The sequence below is a fragment of the Triturus cristatus genome, chromosome 3_1, assembly GCF_964204655.1.
Source record: "Triturus cristatus chromosome 3_1, aTriCri1.1, whole genome shotgun sequence".
Lineage (NCBI taxonomy): Eukaryota > Metazoa > Chordata > Amphibia > Caudata > Salamandridae > Triturus > Triturus cristatus.
The window spans coordinates 324,126,390-324,147,727 of record NC_140583.1 but is presented as its reverse complement, the minus strand read 5'-3'; the positions used below and the strand labels follow the sequence as shown (position 1 = coordinate 324,147,727).

At 44.4% G+C, this 21,338-nt stretch overlaps 1 protein-coding gene across 2 annotated transcripts in view; it reads right to left on the bottom strand.

Moving 5' to 3' along the window:
- LOC146860193 (sulfotransferase 1B1-like) overlaps window positions 1–21,338 on the bottom strand; it is an 873,417-nt gene that overhangs the window by 392,431 nt on the left and 459,648 nt on the right. For both annotated transcript variants that reach the window (XM_085644034.1, XM_085644036.1), the window contains one exon: window positions 14,019–14,116. In XM_085644034.1, coding sequence (XP_085500160.1) covers window positions 14,019–14,116 — 98 coding nt within the window. The remainder of the gene's footprint in view (window positions 1–14,018; window positions 14,117–21,338) is intronic.

Genomic DNA, 21,338 nt, shown 5'->3' with positions numbered 1-21,338 from the left:
TTCAGCAACTAGCTGGTCGCATTGACCTCAAAGTACAGGCAGATTAGATAGAGCATATGTGAAAGGTGGTTTCTCCTTTACAGGGCACGGATAGTGTGATTTAGGGTGAATGTTGGTGTAATGCGCCCCACCAGCGTGTGATGTGTGTGTGCGTGTGTGACTGTGAAATCATTCCGTCCGTGGAAGTAGAGGGGATTCGGAAGCTCTGATCTGCACCAGTTTCTTGGTAGCAGAATGATGGTTTGCTATTGTCTTGATCTAGCGAAATTGCGTGTATATAGGCTTGTTGATTATTGATTGATATTTGTACTAACACTATATGTTGAAGTCGTGTTGAGTTCTATGTATTGTGAAACGGCTTCTGGGATGTAGGAAGTCGGTGACAGTTCCGTAGTAGAGCAGAGGGAGTGTTGCTCTCGGAAAAGGCGGGATTGTTGGCCCTGTATGCAGACAGGGAAAACGTGTGACAATTGAAGTTGCGCGTCGCATTGTCTGGGTTCGACAAGGTAGCATCGCCGTGTGTTGCCATTAGAAACGTATTTCTGTGTGAGAGAAGTGTATATGATAGCAAAGGTTATCTGTGAAACTCTGGTCTTAAGTCCCAGGTATCCATAAGGTTTTCCGTTAAAGCTTACCGCTGGAGAAGTAATAGGTATTCTCGGAGCTTGTTAGAAGGACAGAGCAGAGGTAAGCGCTGCTTTGTAAACGTATGATATAATTCTGTAGTAGGACAGACTGTTCGCTGTTCTCGGGAAAGACAGAATTCTGTGTGAATGTACTACATTTTCTGGTGTGTAAGTGCGTGAATGAGAAGGCATTCTGGTTAATTGTGAAACTTTTAGGAGCGTTCCGGAGGGAAACAGTTAATTGATGCTTGTTAGAAGGGTAAAGTAGAGGGATGTGCTACTTTATCAACGGAAGTAACGATTCTGTAGTAGAGCAGAGGTAAGCGCTGTTCTCGGGAAAGGCAGAATTCTCGTGGGAAAGGTCTTTTGCTGTTCTGTGGCTAGCGAAGCAGACAATGGAGATGTTTGTATGTTGTAACTAACAGACTCGTAGAAGTTGAAACAAAGTCTACCAAGTAGTCTTGTAAAGGAGGGGTAGACGCGAGAGACAGGAGACAGGAGCAGAAGTGACTGCAGCGACTGCTGACATCAGGGAGACCGCGCTGTGATTGGACAGTGGGTTAGAACGGTGGAAGTGCAGGGATTGGTGAGCTGGTGTACGCCGCGCTAGGATTGGGAGACATACAGGGTGACATAGACGCTCCAGGATTGGAGTGTTAGTGTGAGTCGCGCTGGGATTCGCGGACTGAGTCAGTGACGTAGACGCTCCAGGATTGGTGCGTTGGTGTGAGTCGCGCTGCAATTGGACAAAAGATCGTACAGCTGCAGTAAGAGTAAATAGCTAGTGGAAAATAGGAAAGATGTATTACCATGCTGAGGAAAAGAAGAAAAAATCCTTGTTCAGTAAGGTTAAAACCTGGTTTGACAAGGATAAAGACATAGTGACAAGGGAAGGACAGTTATTGCCCCCGATAAGAACCCCGGCATCCTTCATGGTTGCGAAGTATGGGTATCATACCTGTATTTGGTTGGATAACTGGGTGAAATACACCAAAGACGACGGAGTGTTAGCGTTCCCAGAACATGGTTTATTTAATCTGGCCATACTGAGGAATTTACGAGAGCAGATGATGAACCTAGAGCCTCGGCCTAGGCCGACGCAATTTGAGGCATTAACTGAATGGGAAGACGAAATGAATGAACGAGAAAAGCAGAGGGGTGGGGGTAGTTACAGATACATGTTTGGGCGAAAGTATGATCGCGAAACCCATCATGACAGAATGAGAAGGTGGCGAGATGCCAGTATGACCGAGGGATTATATCCTGTAAGAACAGCAGAGGAATCAGGAGGGAGAAAATGTACAGAGAAACAACATAATGTAGAGACCAGAAGATATGGGGCAAATGAGTCTGATGATGATGTCCTAGAGGACATGCTCTATAAAAGACCACCCCCGTATAGAAGAGAACCAGAGGTAGGAACAGCAGTTACCCCAATAAGAAACACCCTGCGGATTATAAAGACAGAGGCTACAGCTCCTGAGCTGAACAGCGGTTGTTCTCTGGAGAAAAGAGAAAGAGAGAGAGATAGGGAAAGAGAAAGAGAGAGAGATAGAGAAAGAGAGATAGAGAGAGAAAGAGAGAGAGAGATAGAGAGAGAGAGAGAGAGAGAGATAGGAAAAGAGAGAGAGAAAGAGAGCGAGAGAGAGAGAGAGAGAAAGAGAGTTAGAAAGAGAGAGAGAGAGAGAGAAAGAGAGATAGAGAGAGAGAATGAACTTGAAAATGAAAAGACCAGAGAACTGTCAAGAACTACATCTGAACTAACAGAGAAAATCAGGGAGCTGACTAAGAATCTGGAGGCGGTTACAGTGCCTGTGACAATAGGCCCGGTTATGCCGATTTTTGACAAGCAGAGGACGAGTGAAAATGGTTTGACGGTGCCATATGTGGGCAATAGGTTGATTGTACCTCCGGAGCAGGCAGAAATGAGAGCAGGAGAAACACAGTGGAGAACAGGAGAAAATCAGTGGAGACATACCGTATGTGGAGGGGAAATGAGTGTGCAGACTAACTCAAGTTTGAATTCTGGATGTATGGAAGGGAACAGAGGATCAATTTTGGAACCGCTAAGGGTGGCAGAACCAGGGGGTGCGGAAAAATCTGTGATAACTGCTGAAGATTTGAATGACTGGCTGAAAACATTACAGAAAAAGGAGAAAGAGTCACAGGGAATGGATGTAGCTAGGCTACGTATGGAAATGGAAGAATTGATAGTAGGAACCATATCTACGGACACACTGAAGAATTATCAGGAAGGGGAGATTCTCTTTTTATGTAGAAGTATCACATGGAGAGCAAAGAACATACACGACAGGTTGAAAGGAATAGCCGGTGAAGTGGGAATTGACATGGATAAGGTGAAAGCTTTACAGAAAACATACCGAGTGGATTTTTCAGACAAAGATATTGAGAATCTGAATAATGCAGGCCGAACAGGACAGATTAAGGAAATGATTGCCTTGTTAAGGAAATGGGGAGATGTAGAAAGATGGAAAGACAGATGGTATCGAAAGCGAGAGGATGGAGTGGATAGAACCTACTCAGCATTTCCCCTAGCAGAAAAAGAGAAGGCAGTGACAGCTTACCCCATGAGAGAGATTCCAGGAGGAGGGTACGTACATGTCCCATGGACCAGACAGGATATTTTATCATTCACGAATGATTTCCCTCGATTAAGGGAAAAGCCAGTGGAGTGGTACAGACAAGTCAACAGATTTGTAAAGCTGTCAAAAGTACTATGGATTGACCTGAATAGTCTGTTTGATATCATTGTACCAGCAGACCTGTGGGCAGAATGTAAAATAGTCATAGACTGGCCCGCTAAAGAATACCCGAGAAATCAAAAGACAGTATGAGCAGGTTATGGCCTTCTTGAAAAATAAAGTACCCCCCAAGGAGACAGATTGGGTTAAAATAGACCGAACACATCAGAAATTGAAAGAATCAGTCCATGCTTACTATGAAAGACTGATACTAGCTTTTAAGCAGTTCAGTGGAGATGAACACCTGGGTGACAAGGATCTGAGTCATTTTGTGTACAGATTTGTGTATGGTTTGCGGCCTGAAATCAGTGAAATGATACGGCAGCATACCGTGGATTGGCAGAGTAAGAAGATTGATGAGATTTTGAGACATGCAAAATACTTCAGTGAGGAGATTGAGGCAAAGCAGAGAAAGCTGAAAGAAAAGGCAATGTGGGCACAAGTGAAGGTTGCAGAAAGACAGGAAGCTCAGCTGGTTGAACAGGCAAATAACCCAGGAAATAAACCTAGGTTTGGGCCAGGAAAAGGGAATATAGAAGAAGCAAAGAAAAAGTTCCCCTGCCACAACTGTGAAAAATTGGGGCACTGGAAATCCGAGTGTAAGAATCCACCGTCCACTAACGATGATAATTCATCATTGAATTCGCAGGTGCAGAGCGAGGGGTGTGGTCAGCATCGGCGACAGCAGAAGGCTGATAAACAGCAGAATCAGGTGCCCAAACCACCCTTGCCACAGAGAAAAGGATCCCAGAAGTACAGCCAAGAATCGGGGTTCTACAATGACGAACAGGTAATCAAACCAAAACGCGCAAGCGCTGTATCTCAGTATTGGATGAAAAATGAGGGAAGTGACTCTGAGGGAGACTTCTGACGGTGCAGAAGAGAGGATGAGGAGTGCGTACTTGGCGCTACTCTGGAAATAGACGAGGCAGGACCTTTTGTAGATGGGAAAATTAATGGTGAAAGCATCACCTTCCTAGTTGATACTGGGGCTACAAGATCAACTGTCAGGTCAGCTGATATAAAGAATCTTCCTCTCTCGGACGAAGCAATCCAAGTGGTTGGTGTGTCCAACACACAGATCAAAACACTACTTACTGAACCAGTAAAGATTAGAATAGGGACATTTTCAGACATGCACCGATTTGTGGTGTGTGACACCAGTCCAGTGAACCTGTTAGGCAGAGATCTGCTGTGAAAAATGAATTGCACTATTTTCTGTACTCCAGATGGAATAACCTTTGAGACACCTGATGAGGATGTGCTATATAGAATGACCATGGATAACAGAGAATGTGAGGCTTTGGGGACATATGCAATATTTAATCCTGATGCATTACCCACAGAGTTGAAACAGACAGTGAAAGCAGCAGTTTGGGATTTTACTGGAGAAGATGTGGGCCTGATGAGAAATGTAGATCCAGTAACAATTACTGTAAAAGAGGGAGTGGTTTACCCAAACATACCGCAATACAGATTGACATCTGAAATAATTGAAGGGATAACACCCTTAATTGAGAAGATGATCCAGCAAGGGGTGTTAAGAGAAATATTGAGCAGCCCATGTAATTCACCGATAATGGGACTGAAGAAACCTAATGGGAAGTTTAGAATAGTACAAGATTTGAGAAAGATTAACAAGATTGTTGTGCCATGTTGTCCGATTGTGCCAAATCCATCAGTGATTTTGTATCAGATTCCTCATGATGCAGAATGGTACACGGTAATTGATTTGTGTCATGCTTTCTTTTCAATCCCATTGCATCATGACAGCCAGCCAATATTTTCATTTAGATTTGGAGAACGGATTTTGGCATGGTGCCGAATCCCACAGGGGTATACAGAGAGCCCCTCAATATTTAATCAATTGCTAAAGAAATCTCTGGAAAGTCTTGGTCCAATATATTGATGACCTACTTGTGGCATCAAAAATAGGGGTGGGCGGAATTTGCGGAATTAACCTTCGCAAATTATCGCGAGAATGTTTAACATTATCGCAAACAAGCAGAAATATCGCGAAGATGCGGAAGTTTTTTTCCGGCATGTTCGCGAGATTTTCTGCATGGTTGCGGGTCGCCAACTTACCCATGTGGTTGCTTGCGGGCGCGGCCATCTTGTTTTGAGTTGTTCTCGCGGTGCATGATCGCGAGAAGAAAGACGTGATCGCGCGACGCATGACGTCACTGCGGGCGCGAACTGTCGCGAGACAGCGCAAATGGCTAAAAACAATACAACATCTCATGGAGAACGCGACCGGATCAAGAAAACTTGTCGGCGAACGCAGGGATTCAGGTAAGGCGATCGCGCGCGCGCGAGAATGTATCATTTTACAGCGCGAGCAAGAAACAAATTATCGCCAAGCTGCGGAAACCGGAATTTTTGACATTTTCGCGCTCTCCGCGGAACGCAAAAATGTCAAATTATCGCAATTTCCGCGAACGGAACAAAATTTTTGCCCAGGCCTAATCAAAAACACGCGAAGCTTGTGAAGTAGATACCATTGCATTGCTGAATCACTTGGCAGATGGAGGATTAAAGGTATCTCCAGCCAAATTGCAGTTCTGTAAGAAATAAGTCCAGTATCTGGGACACAATATTGAGAAAGGCCTGAGAAAAGTGACTATTGAAAGAATCAAAATCATTAGTTGAATGAGAGCCCCAATGACACAAAGAGAAGTGAGAATGTTCCTGGGGATGGTGGGTTACTGTCGTCAGTGGATAAGTAATTTTTCCTTGATTGCCAAACCATTGATTAAATTGACCAAAAGTGAGGTGAAAGACCCATTAGAACTCAACCCAGAAGAAATGGCTGCATTCAGAGAGCTGAAAGACAGACTTTGTGAAGCTCCCGCCCTAGGGATGCCTGATTATGAAAAGGAATTTGAATTGTACTGTAGTGAGAGAAATGGATATGCACTTTCAGTGTTAATCCAGAAACATGGACGTCTGAGAAGGCCAATTGCCTATTTCTCAGCAACTCTTGAACCAGTAGCTGTGGGTTTGCCAGGTCGCCTGAAAGCAGTAGCTGCTACTTGCAAAAGTTTGGAACAAAGTGAGGGAATCATAATGGGATACCCTGTACGGGTATTTGTACCTCATGATGTGGCAATCCTTTTAACAAGGAGCCGGACACAGTTTATGTCTCATAGTCGGCTGACTAAATATGAGAAAGTCATTCTTGGTGCAACCAATGTAAGTCTGGAGAGATGTGTGAATGTGAATCCAGCGACACTGTTACCTGATGCTGAATGTGTGGGAGTGAGAAATGATGTTGATCATGACTGCCTGGATGTACTTGATTACTGCACAAAACCAAGGTCAGACATAAGAGATCTGCCACTGCCTGAAAGTGATCATGTGTTGTTTGTGGATGGGTCTTGTCTGAGAACAGATGAAGGAGTGTTGAGTGCTGCATATGCTGTGTGCAAAGTCTCGGAAGTTGTGGAAGCATCACCTTTGAAAGGAGTTAAATCCGCTCAGGTGGCAGAACTGGTGGCACTGACAAAGGCATGCAAGATTGGGAGGAGTGTGAGAGTGACTGTGATGACTGACAGCCATTATGGCTTCGGGGTTGTCCATGATTTTGGCCTGCTATGGCTACAAAGAGGTTTCCTGACCTCAAGTGGAACTCCCATAAAGAATGCTGAAGTGGTTGGAAAACTGTTAGAGGCGATACAGCTGCCTAAAGAACTAGCAGTTGTAAAATGTGCTGCTCATGGTCATGGTGACGATTTTGTAACAGTTGGTAACAAGTTTGCCAACGACATAGCACAATATTGTGCAAGGAACAATCACTCAATTAACAGGAGCAAAGAACGGGAAATGTCTTCTTGTTCATTAATGTTTACTAAGGAAGTGGGGACATGGGAGGAAGTAAAACAGCTGCAGGATGAGGCAGAAGATGATGAAATGAGAGATTGGGTGAAGGCAGGTTGTGCACCTAGAGAGAAGGATCATGTGTGGGTCTACAGGGATGGAAGACCAGTCATGCCTAACAGCATGTTATCAACCATGGCAAGGATGTATCATGGCCAGGGACACCTGGGGAGGGATGCTATGATAGCCTTTAAGCAAACCTGGTACAGTCCAAAGTTCAGACTGATAGCAGAAAGTCTCTGCCAGAGATGTCTGATATGTCAGCAATTCAATCCTGGAAAGAAAACAGTGGTGAGCCTAGGAACAATAGGCAGGGAGGGAGGACCCTTCACAAGAATGCAGATAGATTTCATTGAAATGCCCCCAGTCAACAGGTTGAGGTATGTTCTGGTGGTGGTCTGTTTGTTCTCAAGGTGGGTGGAGGCGTACCCGACAAGAAGAAATGATGGGATAACAGTGGCCAAATTACTGTTAAGAGAGTTCATCCCAAGGTACGGGTTCCCAGTAACCATTGAATCAGACAGAGGAGGACATTTTTATAATGAAATCATGAGTCTAATTTGTGAAGCATTGAGTGTACAGCAGAAGTTGCATTGTGCTTACAGACCAGAGGTTTCTGGGGTTGTTGAGCAGATGAATGGTACTATCAAAAACAGAATTGGCAAAATGTGCTTAGCCACAGGAATGAAATGGCCCGATGTCTTGCCTCTAGTCCTGATGACCATTAGGTCTACTCCAGACAGAACAACAGGTTTGAGTCCACATGAAATTATCATGGGACGTGCTATGAGGCATGCATATGTACCAGTGAACAAACTGATGACTATAACTGATGACATGATTTTGTATTACTGCAAAGGCCTGGCTGACGCAGTTCATTCTGTGTTTCACCAGGTTGGAGAAGACGCCACCACACTTGAAAAGAAACCAGCCCATGATCTGAGCCCAGGGGACTGGGTAAGGATAAAAGTCCACAGAAGAAGGAATTGCCTGGTTCCAAGGTGGGGAAGGCCAAGACAAGTCATCTTGACCACAACGACTGCTGTGAAGTGTGCTGGTGTGAAGAATTGGATACATGCAAGCCACACACTGAGAGTTCCAAATCCAAGAGATGGTACTGGAAAAGAATACTTTGAAGAATCAGATTCCAGTGATGATGCAGACAGTGAAGCAGTAAGAAGGAAAAAGAATCCTGAAAGTGGGGAAAGTGAGTCAAGAGAAGCTTTCATCCCACCTGAAGAGGTTTTGAAGAGAACAGTGCAAACTGCAGAAGCAAGTTCAGACTCAGAAGAATTGCCTGAGGTTCCAATTGACAGTGACCAACACAAAAAGAAAGAAAGAAAAGAAAAGAACATTCCAACAGAAGAGACACCTGGATCACATGAAGGAATTGGACAAGTTCCACCTGAGATAAATATTGAAGAAAAAGGGACAGGCAAAGACAGAGAGGGACAGATTGCGGAAAAACCCCGAGGAGGTGTAGGGAACATCCACAACAAGCTAGGTGAAGGGACAAGTAGACAGCAAGAAGATTGCGTGTCGGAGACCCGAGGAGGGACAGAAATAGGGAAATCTCAATTGGTGGAAAAAGAGACTGTTGGAGAAAAAGAAGTTGTTAAAGAAAAGAAAGCTGTTAATGAACCAGTAGCAACTGAAACAGAGTCTGATGAAAGTGACAATGAGATTCATGGAGGACGAGTTCTGAGAAAGAGAACTTGGCTTGGAGAAAGAAACAATAAAGAAGGAAAGCAAAAGAGAAATGCTAAAGGAGATCTTTGGCCAAATAAGATAAAGAGACTGAGGTACAGACTGACACGAGTTAACTCTTCGCGAGCTGAGCAGGTGAACGAAGTGTCAAGTCAAAACCCAACCAAAGAAGAAGAAACAAAGATACCTGAAAGAGCAAAAAGAATAAGAAAACCAAACCAGAGGTACAAGTCACCAGAATGGACGTATGTGGCACTGCCTGAAGAAGGAGAAGAGGCGGACAGCCAAGGAAGTCCAGAGGAGGCTTTACTGAAGGAGGTTGCTGAAGAAGAAGCTGTGGGAATCCTGAGAGTTATCTTGTCCGACATTGAAGAAGAGACGGATGTTCAGGACCTGATACAGTTTGATGATGATGAAGAGACAGTGAAAAGTGATGAAAACCCAAATTGAGTAACTCCAAGGAAAATCACTTGGAGAAGAGAAGAAGAAGTAGTACTAAAATTAATAGAGTTTAATAATCTGGTGGGTACTTGCTGCCCTTAAAAGTTCAGTAAAGGAGTAGAAGAGGCTAAGTCAAAAGACACGTTCCAATTAACAAAATGGCTAACACTGAGAATAAAAGTAGATGTACCTTTCTGAAAAGATGGTGCAAGATGTGCTGCTGCTGTACAGGTTTATTAATGCTGCTTTGGAGCGTGCTTTCTCTACTGATTTCATTTAGAGTCACTATAGACACTTTAGAAGGTCATACTGAGAACAAGAATAATATAGGGAAGAGTCCATTAAAAGTAGTTCCGACTCTAGAACTAGTAATGTACATATTCATAAAGATAGATCAATTAACGATTGTTCTAGCAATGTTTTTTCTAAATTGTTGTATGAGTACGTAAAGACAATGGAAGTAAGGGATTGCTACGTCTGCATGCAATTACCTGCCTCTGTTTCAGAAGGAGTGACTTATCATCATCTTCCGGCTACGTATGGAATTTCCTGTATTGTGTTGATTAGTATTTTTTATCAATTAGGGAAATTAGATTACAATATGTCTAATGTAGATAATATTCTTGGGCAGTTGCCTATGAATAAAGCACTGAATCCTGCAAAGGATGCTAACACTTTAGGTGAGATTTTTCTAGAAACCAAAGAATTAACCTTAGACTATGTTTTTAGAAACAATTTAATTTGCAAATTGAAAGGAGAAGAGAAGAATTTTCTAGACATGGTTGAGAGAAGAAGGTTGAACATGCACAAGAAAGCAGAAGGGCATAAAATGAGTGACACAATGTGGGATATTGAGAAAGAAAAGGAGTTGAAAAATGGAGCCAGTCCAACCATGGCTATAGATGCATTACCAGGAAGAGATCCCAATATGATTATTATTTCATAGGGACTAGTGAGTGCCATGATACATACTTTATTGCAACCGGATGGGGATTTAGAGGAGGAGAAGATCCAGTTTTTCCGGGAGTGTATTATATTTGTGGGAACAAGGCTTATTACCGTTTGCCTGACCATTGGTTTGGTACATGTTATGTTGGCCTGGTCTTTCCAAAGATTTTTCACATGGATAGAGTAGATGATGCTGAACATTCTAACACATTAACACGCTATAAAAGAGAAACATGGACAGAAATTGTAGGAGATATTTTTGGAGATTTAATTCCAGCAGTGGGAATTTCTTTGAATGCATTTGGAATTCAGAAGCTGTCAACAGTGGTGGATCGCTTGTCAACAAGCACCGCTGGAGGCTTTCTTTTGGTTAATACTGAAATGGTTGCTTTGTGTGCTATGGCGATGCAAAATCGACTTGCCCTTGACATTCTTTTGGCAAAAGAGGGTGGAGTCTGTGGAATGCTGAAGGTTCAACATTGTTGCACTTACATTCCTGACGAAAGTAAATATCTAAAAGTTTACATCAAAAATATTACTGATTTGCATGAAGAATTAGTACCACTGGAAGCTGAAAGTATCTGGACTAAAATGGCTAACAAGATGATTGCTATTAAGAATTTTGTAGCTAAAATAGGTAGTACCATATTTGGTAAGATACTATTTCCATTAACTTGTGTAATAGTTGCATTATTGATTGTTAGATTAGGATGTATGTGTTGTAGATATAGAAGAAATAAAAAGAAAATCATAAAAGAAAATGTTAAAAAGAGACAAAAGAAATCAGAAAGAGATCCACAAGAAATAGAACTAGAATAACTAAGAGAAAGCATGTCTATAGAAACTAAAAAGGAAGATGAGATGGAAACTAGGGTCTAAAAACAAGAACAAGAAGACATTTCAAATTCTTCCAAAATGGGGAAACTAATTTGATTTTTGGGGTTTTTGATTTTTGTGGTGATTATATATCACCAAAGGGGGGATTGATGGAGCAGGGTTTTTCTTTAAAACCGAATACCTGTTTAATTTTCGCATGTTATAACTAAAAGTACTACTGATTAAATATTAATGATTAAAAGTTTGTCAAATATTGACTAATCAACCTTATTAACAAGAGAATTACACGTGGGAATGCTATTGCATGGCTAAATAACAAGTGAACTAAGTTGGTGAGCAAACTGACAGAAAACGATGTTGCTTATGTAATGTTATGGTGTTTTGCGCTTATAATTAATATGCATTAACGGCTTCTGATGTCGCAAATGGCTAGATAAATACACACACATAAGGGTATTAGCTGGGGAATAACACTGTATCATCATTTCTGTGCAGTAATTATGTTTTGTGTTTCTTTGCTCTTAAGTTGACAATTGAGGCCTACTGAAAGATGGCCACCATCTGCAGCCTGCAGTCGAGTAGATGCAATAATGAAAAAGGCTTTGCACGGACTGCGACCCTGACTTCTGGTTGAACTGAAAAGCCATGAACATGACGACAAATCCAGGATGGCAGCCAAAAACCCCTGGATGTGAAAATTTGTAGCAACTGAATAATCTGACTACATGAACTTTTGGTGGTCTCATAAGATGATACATTTTTAATCCGAAAGAAACATCCGTAGAAGTAACAAATTTATGGACATCTGACTTTTTATTCAGAAACTTAGAATTATCAATAATGGGAAAATTCTTGAATGTTACAAGACGACAGCTTTTCCTGTTCAACGGATGTTTTAATGTTCTTTTTGTAACTTTTGAATGTAGAATTTCAGTATAAATATTAGCAGACTGGAGAGGTCTAGCGCCACTTCTTCCCGAGCTGATGATTCGAGGTCCCTATGCTGACGGAGAGGACGATGACTCTACATGACGACAGAAGACTCTAATTTTTCTTCAGAGGACCGGTTCTGACTTAGGATCTGACATTTAGACAGAATAGGTAAATATGAGAAAAATGAATTTGCATTTAATTGGCTTTTCTTGAAATTTTAGATAAAGGAACAATCTGTTTGAATTCCTGTCTCGGGTGATTATTTCTGGTCATGTTTATTTGATTTTATTGTGTATTCTTTGAAATGTATTTCACTAGATCTTCAGCAACTAGCTGGTCGCATTGACCTCAAAGTACAGGCAGATTAGATAGAGCATATGTGAAAGGTGGTTTCTCCTTTACAGGGCACGGATAGTGTGATTTAGGGTGAATGTTGGTGTAATGGGCCCCACCAGCGTGTGATGTGTGAATGCGTGTGTGACTGTGAAATCATTCCATCCGTGGAAGTAGAGGGGATTCGGAAGCTCTGATCTGCACCAAACACACAGATGTCTCTAAGGGCTCTGGGGTCTGTATACTGACTTCCACTGGTAGTGTTGTATTGTCACACGTCCATCCTTTCAGCATTTGCCTCTCCTCACACTGCATCGCTCTTCCACCACAGGATGGGGCGCTGTGTTCCCAAGCAGCTCCAGCTCTCCATTGACGCAACTAAAACCCCTCTGTGTGGAGAAGACGATGGTGCCCATGGAGACCCCCTGGGGAAGCCAGGGGTGGAGGTCCCCCCTCTAGATGGAGCTGCAACCATATTTGTGGAGTTACGAGTGGGCTTTTAATTGATTGATGCACATTTCGACACATTGACAACTCAACTGGAGGGCATGCATGGCTATCTTGAGCAACGCGAGACCCGCATTGGTGCCACCGAGCAGCGATTGTCTGATCTCCAGGACACCCTTCCTGCTACTTCTAAAATACTTGAAAGAGCCGAACGACACCTCAAGACGGTTGCCGCCAAGGTGAATGATTTGAAGGCATAGTCGCACTGGAATAATATCTGTATTGCCGGCGTAGCGGAAACCACCAATACAGCCCAAGCCCACATGAGTCCCTATGTTGAGCAGCTCCTTGAGGACCTATTCGGCAGGGAGGCATTCTCACCGACATATGCAGTGGAACGCGCCCACTGATTGCTTGCCCGAGACTGGCACCCGGCTCACCTCCAAGATTGATAATTGCCCAGCTCCTCAACTACCATGACCGGGACTGCGTTCTTTACCTTGCCCGCGAGAGGGGAACTGTACAACATTAGGGCATGAATCTCACATTCTTTCCAGAATTTACCCCTCATGTACTTGTACAGGAGGCGCTCCATAAATTAATTGACATTAAATGCACGCTCCTGAAAGTGAATGTCCGTTATGCTATGCTATATCCAGCACAGCTTCACATTCAGATAGGTGGCAAATCCCATGTCTGTGATTTGTCTGCTGTGGCAACAAACTTCTGGAAGCAACATTGAGTAGGATCTGACTCTCCCTCTGGTGGGGGAGCGGCTGCCTCCCCTGAGTTAGACTCGGCAGACCCACGATGATTTCTTGGTGCTTTATCCTCTTTATCTAATTGACTGTATAGCACCCCTCCCGCTGACTTTCTTTAATAGTATCATACTAACAAATCTCTACCCCTTTGAGACTAATTTTTCTTAACAAAATTAATTTGACTAAAAATGTAAGTGTTATTCCGAAATATTCAAATGATACTTTCATGTAACTGAGGATGTACACAAATGTTTACTGTAGATTACATCTAGGGATCTTAAATTGCAAGTGAATCGAACTATGGTCACACCCAAAACCTACGCGGAAATGGAACCTTGAAACTTTACCTTACACTTGTTCTCCCAGAAGGACTGTGGAAGGTGTGCTATGGGCAGATGAGTCCGCAGTAATCTAGGTGATGGCGTTTGAGAAAGCTCTTCTGTACCTGCCAATGAGAGATTTTAAAGGATTGAAATAACTGTAGAATGAAATGCACTATGCTAGGCTATTCATCAATATGACATGAAAGAAGTGCAGCATGTCAAGAATGGTACCACTTTTCAAGCCCATCCTGCACCTGCTGTTTCTTCTCTTCATTGATTCCCACTCATTCATAGAGAGCACTACAATCATGAACAGATTTGAACAGTGCACCAGCTCTCACCTTCTTATATTACCACTTTGTCTTTTAATAATCCCAAGGAAACTTCACCGTAAAGCAGTGGGACATTCTCTCACTCTGTTTTTTAGTGGCTGGCTATGTTATGAAACTCTCTCTTTTTCCACCTCTATCTGATTGGCAATCATCAGGCCTGTGATACGACTTTAAAGACGCAGGGCCTTATTTATGAAGGCGTTGAGACACTTTTGGGCTGCCATTACATCACTTTTCATGAAGCAGCGGCGGTGTAAAGAATGTGCCACATTCTGCACTATTTACAAAGTGATGCATCTAAGCAGATGAGTCACTTTGTAAAGCTCAACGCTAAATTATACCTGCATCAGGTATAATGAATGCAGGGTGGGTGATCCTCAGCAAGAAAGCCTCATAGAAGTGCCGTTCACTGTGACACTTCTAGGACACCACTGCATCAAAACCTTACGCCTGCCTAATGGCAGGCATAAGGGTGACGCAGTGCCATAGGCACAGACCTACGCCATGCATTGCTGGAGTTGTGTCATGCTTACGACACAACTCCAGCAATGCATGACTTTTGTGCCAGCAGATACGTCAGGATCCCTGACGCATCTGTCATTTCTTGCGACATGGAGTGCTGTACATTAAATACGGCGTATCCATCGTGTCGCAAAGAGGGCTCCATGAAAATTATTGCATTTCTGTTTTATCACAGCGATACAACAGTTTTCATAAATCAGACCCTTGGGGCTAATTTATGAGGCCCCTTATGCCAGCGGAATGTAACTGTTTGTGACCTTTGTGGCACAGGAACCTGCATGATATTTATTGGGCAGCATTAAGCCACTTTTTATGGCTTAAAGCTGCCTGATGAATATCGTTCCATTTAATGGAGTTTTCTGCATTAAACGGGCATGCAATGGGTGCTGCTGGGGGCGTTCCCAGCAACGTCCATGGCTTTTTGACACAGCCTCAGATTTATGAGAAATCGTAAGTCCGAGCCAGCGCCAAAAACTTACGCCTCCCCTAGGAGGAATATCTTTATTTCTCCTTGTTTTCCATTTTCTATTCATTCTGCAGCACACATAGCAAAAGTTAAACGCCCCCAAAGCAGGCACCCTTGCACCATGGTGCAAAGGTGCCTGCACTGGCACACGGCAGTCCATTGTGGACCAGGAAGGCCTGCGGCACTGCCATATGGCAAAAACTAATAAATGAGGCCCTCATTTCTTTGGTGCTTTACAGTTCATTAAGGGCCTCATTTACAAGGAACTGACGTATCTGCATAAATGCTTCAGTTTCATTGCGCCAGCACAACATGTCCTTGCGCCAAGTTGGATGCGTTGTGTTTACAATACAGTGCTCCATGGTGCAAGGATTAACAGATGAGTCAGAAATTCTGACGCATCTTTTGGCACAAAAGTGACACATTGGTGGAGTTGCTCATGAAAGTGATGCAACTCCAGCACTGCACCACAACAGAAATGTGAGTCCCATTCAAAAAGCCCTGTGTCATTCCTTACACCTGGTCTTAGCAGGCGTGGGGATTTTGACACAGTGAAGGTATAGAGCGACACAGTGAAATGTAAATTTTACAGCGTCAGTTCTACATGGCTTTAACATCCACCCTGCATACATTATACCTGACGCAGGTATAATGTGGTGCAGGGCTTTACCATGTCACGCATCTCCTTAGATCCATCACGCTATGAATGGGCAGCAACGTGGCTCAACAGATGCATCACTCTATAAATAGGTAGCAACGTGCCGCATTATTTACCTCACTGCCGTGTCACAAAAAGTGACGCAACAGCGGCGCAAAAGTGTTGCAAAGGGCTTGTAAATATGCCCCCCAATGCTTACCCTGCTTCTTTCATTTGGCTGCAGTCTCCTTCTTTCATAGCCCCGATGCCCTTAGTGGCAACAGTGCACTTTACAAGGGTACTAGCAATAGCATACCATACAACCCTGGGTTGGATCATGCAATATTTATCTTCAAGGACCCCTGCTAGCTTCAACTCGTAAAATGGATGCCCTACCCAGTGTCGCTAAAGCTGGCTTGGAACTATTCCAAGTTAATTAAAAATAAAAATGGCAGCATATCTATAATCTCACTATGTGCCTTCAGATAAATATATCAAGAATGGAGCTCACTAATGAGGAACATAGAAATCAACTGTTCACACAAAAACTAAACAGTAAAAAAACAAAAAACACAATGGGCCTCACTAAAAAGGTAACAAAAGATTCCTCCAAAGCAGTTACTCTTGGTGAAGCTAATCTACAAGCGATTTGCAAAGCAGAGTTCCAGAAAATTGTATTGATTACATGTTAGCCAGAAAAAAAAGCACAGAAACAGCCTAAATGTAAAGAAGACATGCTCAAAAGGGCAATATGGCACAAATGTAAATTGGATTGTAAACTATAACTAAGTGCCAGGCATATGTACAATACTTCTTCTAGGCATGAACAGAAAAGCCTTGACAGGCTGACCAAAACACAGCATGGAAGTGATATGAAGAAGCATTCGAGAAGAGCTTTGTTAAGTCCAACACTACTGTCCAAACACCTGGTAGTAAACAAAATGTGACTTAACAAAAAAGGGACTCTAGACAGAAAGAATAAAACAAGAGAAATTAAACACTGTAAGTGACTCAAGTTATATGGGGCTCTCTTTAAAGTATAGGGCTATCAGTAGGGCATAAAATCAACACTAAAAAAGAGACACTAAGTCAGCGACATAAATGAAACAAGCATTTGCAATGCATTTGATCTCGCCTTTGAGACCTTATAAGTGTTTAGCTATGGAGGGGGTGGAGCCAGCCAAGCCCGAAGATGGCCGCGCTGTAAGCGAGCTCCTTCGGTCGCTTCGCGATCCTGCAACTATCCTGCGTACAAAACCTGCAAAATGTACTCAAAATTACAAACACTAAAATTGGAAACCAGCACCATTCCGTGGATTCTACACTTGCTGCCAAATTCATCCCCGAAGTGGGTCAACACATCGTAGCATTGCAGCGCTGCCTATTTAACAAACGCATGCGTGGACTCACTGAGACGCTGCACAGGCATCGTGAACTGAGGTGAAGAGGCGACCGGATTGCGAACACTGGGCAGATCGCCCCTTGTCGGTGTTGGACCGCCGCGGCGTATGCTGATCATCTGGGCACTGCCGCCAGCAGATCCTGGGCAGAGCGGCGACGAGTGCTGCGGGGCTCCGATGCCATCAGGGACCAAGGTGAGGGTGGCTTGGTGGGTGACCGCAATGAAGCGGGCCGGGCCCGGCGAGGGCCGGTGACGGAGGGCTGCAGCGACGCCTCCCAAGAACTGTGTCCGGGAACAATATTCACTGCTGCGAGGGGGCTGCCTATTGAAATACGCAAAGCGCAGAGCACACGCTGCGAGACGTGGCGGTGGTGCCGGCGCTGGCTGCACGTGCCGCCGCGCTCTACTCCTGACACCAGCTTGGAGTGTGGGCCGGGGCTGGTGCCGTGACCACGAGGGGCACGTCTTGTTGCCCGACCCCCTGCTACATGGGGACTCACAATAGGAAACACTGATAGGCCACATGAGAAACCGGCATTTCCGAAACCTGCATGGCCCGTGAAGATTTGGTGCTGAGGTGCATGTCCTAAAGTGCGTGACAGCTAAAAACTTCAGTATAGACAATTGAAAACAGTCACTGGCTTCATACCAGACCCTCACATCTCCTAATACAGCTGTTTTGCCTATCGCACCCATATTGTGATCCACAAATAACCCCCACCCACGTTCCATTGGAGCGCGGCATGCTAGGGCCACAGACCCCAACTGAGTGACACTGTGCTCCCATCACCCCGAAGTGTCGCAATCACAGCTGGAGGGGCTCACTTCCGGTGCGTCACAGCTGGGGGCTCCCCACGGTCCATCGGAACTGTTAACACACTGTCTGTGTCCCCCCAAGGCGGCCCACCTGCGATCTTGAAGGTGGGCGGAATTTGTATAGTCACGCTACGCAAAGCTCTGCGAAACCGTAAAAATCTCCGTGAGCACGCAAAAGTTCCACAAACATGCAGAATTGCTTGTTCCGTCCATTTGCTATGCTTTTTTCTTGTTTGCGAACGCTGTTTGCATGCTCAGGGAGAAATATCTCGCAAACACGCATTTTGAAAGCGTGAACAAGCAAAAAATTTCTCTAAGCCGCGGATCGCAGAATTTTTGGCAATTCCGCGTTCTCCGCTGAACGCGAAATTACCCAAATTCTGCAAATTCCATGAGCGGAACGGAATTTACTGCCCGGGCCTAGTGGAGACACATGGACGGAGCTGTGACAGAGTGCCACAACCTGGACACTACTGACCGCACTCCTCCAGCCCGGCAACCACAGCTGCTGAGCCCTGACCTCCACGTGGCGAGGATTTAGTGATGATTCTGTGTAACTACGGCACGGCAAAAAACCGGAGAGGAATCAATCCAAGCTGCATTGTGAACAGACAAAAAAGTCAACCGACCACGAAAATGACCAATCTGCTGCCCAGGCACCAGCGGCGGTGATGGGCTTGGATGCTGCCGTGGACTTCCAGTCTATGTTCGCGACGATTCAGTCAACGCTATCAAACATAGACAGAAAGATAGACACCCTAACCTACCGTGTGGATCGTATGTCTGAACGACTGGACAGACACACGGAAAGGATAGACATGGCGGAGCGCCGTATCTCTGACACGGAGGATGCGCATCACCAACTCGAGACCAAACAAGAAAAAATAGACAAAGCGTTAACGACACTGATAGCAAAATCAGAAGACTTGGAAGCGAGGTTTCGCCACAGCAACCTGCGCCTCATGGGAATTGCAGAATCGTCAAATACGGGTAACATGGAGCACTATATTGAGACTCTGCTAACCACATTACTGGGCAAAGAAACGTTCTCGACCATTTTTATAATTGAGAGGGCCCATAGATCTCTAGCGCCACCACCCCCATCGGGAGCACGACCACGCCCAATCATTGCAAGAGTATTGAATTATAGAGACCAGGATGCAGCGCTCCGTAAAGCCAGAGAACTGGGCAGCCTGAAATATGAAGGCATGGATATTTCTATTCACCCGGACTTCACTCAACAAGTTCAAGAAGCGCGGAAGAAGTTCATGGGGGTAAAAAAGAAACTGCGAGATCTGAACATTCCTTATGCAATGATCTACCCGGCCCGGTTGCGGGTAACAGACAGTGGCAAAAGGACAATCTATAACGAACCTAAAGAAGTACTCAAATACCTCCAACTTAAAAGCTCACAACCTACGCAGAGAAGATCACCCAGAGGCGAACATGGCGAACAGGGGGGCATCTCGGACGTCGAAAGAGAGGAGGCCAGTCCTGGCCAGATCATGGTACTGCAGCGACATGTGCTGATTCTTCCAACCAATGCTCTATGTGGATACAGATAAGTGATGGACATGAGTTTTATGGGTTAATATATGATTGACAGTCAAGAGGTCACAATGTACTATTGCACAGTATAGGCCTATCAGCAAAAACCTGGGCCGTACCTCAGACTCCGCACTGCTGGTTTACCGAATCTAGCAGGTTGTGTCGATTGTATTAACCTTTATTTCCTTAACAGGGTGCACCACAACAACTTTTTGTTTTTTCAAGGGACTGTTTGGGGGGAGGGATTGATGGGATTTTAGGGTCAACAAGGGATGGCTTTGCAATTGGGGTCCGCTGAAGTGGGTGGGGGAGGGGGCATTGTTTTGCTCCAAGTTGGGGTTAAATGCTGTGATTGTACCGAAATGTAAGCAGTGGCACGCATGGTTTGTACTCTTCAATAATCGTAACAATGTTTTGCATTCCGTGGAAGTTGTGATGTCTGATGGATATGGGTGAGAAATATAACTGCTTGATGTGGAATGTACGCAGACTCAATACCCCCAAAAAAATCAGGTAAGTGTTTGCCTATCTGGATCGCCATGACAGTTCCTCCAGGAGATGCACCTGACTGCGATCTCTGAGGATAAGATCGCTCTTCGGTGGGTGTGGCATAGGCTGGCCTCGTTGTATTCCTCATACGCCAGAGGGGTTATTACTCTATTCAAACGCAGGATTCCCTTTACACCCATCAACACTTACACAGACAACGAGGGACGATGTGCCATAGTGCAGGGTAAACTAGGGGTCTCCCTTCTCACCTTTATCAATGTATATGGTCCCATAGTTGATGAACCAGAAACTTTTACCCATTTGTATAGCATTATACGCGAATGGCCTGAGACGGCTATTGTGTGGGGAGATGACCTCAATACTTACCTAGACCCTCACCTAGATAAATCAAGTCCACAAGGGCTCCGCACACCCAAAATAGCTCACAGTATAAATAACGCCATGCTCGAATTTGGCCTTGTGGACGTGTGGAGGCTGCACAACTGTACAACACGGGAGGGTACATGCGCTACACCTGCGCATAACAGCTGGTCTCGACTGGACTATTGGCTCCTTAGCGAGGGGGCGAATGAATGGGTCACTGATATTGAGGTCCTCCCGTGCACACTTTCCGTTCATAACCCAGTACAGCTTGCCCTTAGAATTCCAGCTAATGTTCATCGCCCATTTATGTGGCGGTTTTGTTCAGAGGCACTGTTAGACCCTTTATACACTGACACTATATGTAAAGCCATACAGCAATAATTTTACCTCAACACGGGCACAGTGGACAGCGCATCTACACTATGGGAGGCCTTCAAGGTGACCATAAGGGGGGTCTGCATTAGCACTAGAGCCGGTATTTTAAAGGGCCTTCGAGAACAACTCGCAGACTGAACAAACTTTGACTGGCCTGGAGCGCCAATATATGACCGCACCCAGTCCGGAAACTCTAACACGCATTCACAACTTAGTATTGGAATATGATACATTGTCAGAATCTGAGACTCGTTATCTTTCTAGCAGACATGTAGCGCGGACATATGGGGAGGGTGGACGTCCAGGCCGCAACCTAGCCAACAAAATCAAACACCGGGCGGACCATCACCACATTACTAAGATCACAGATCAT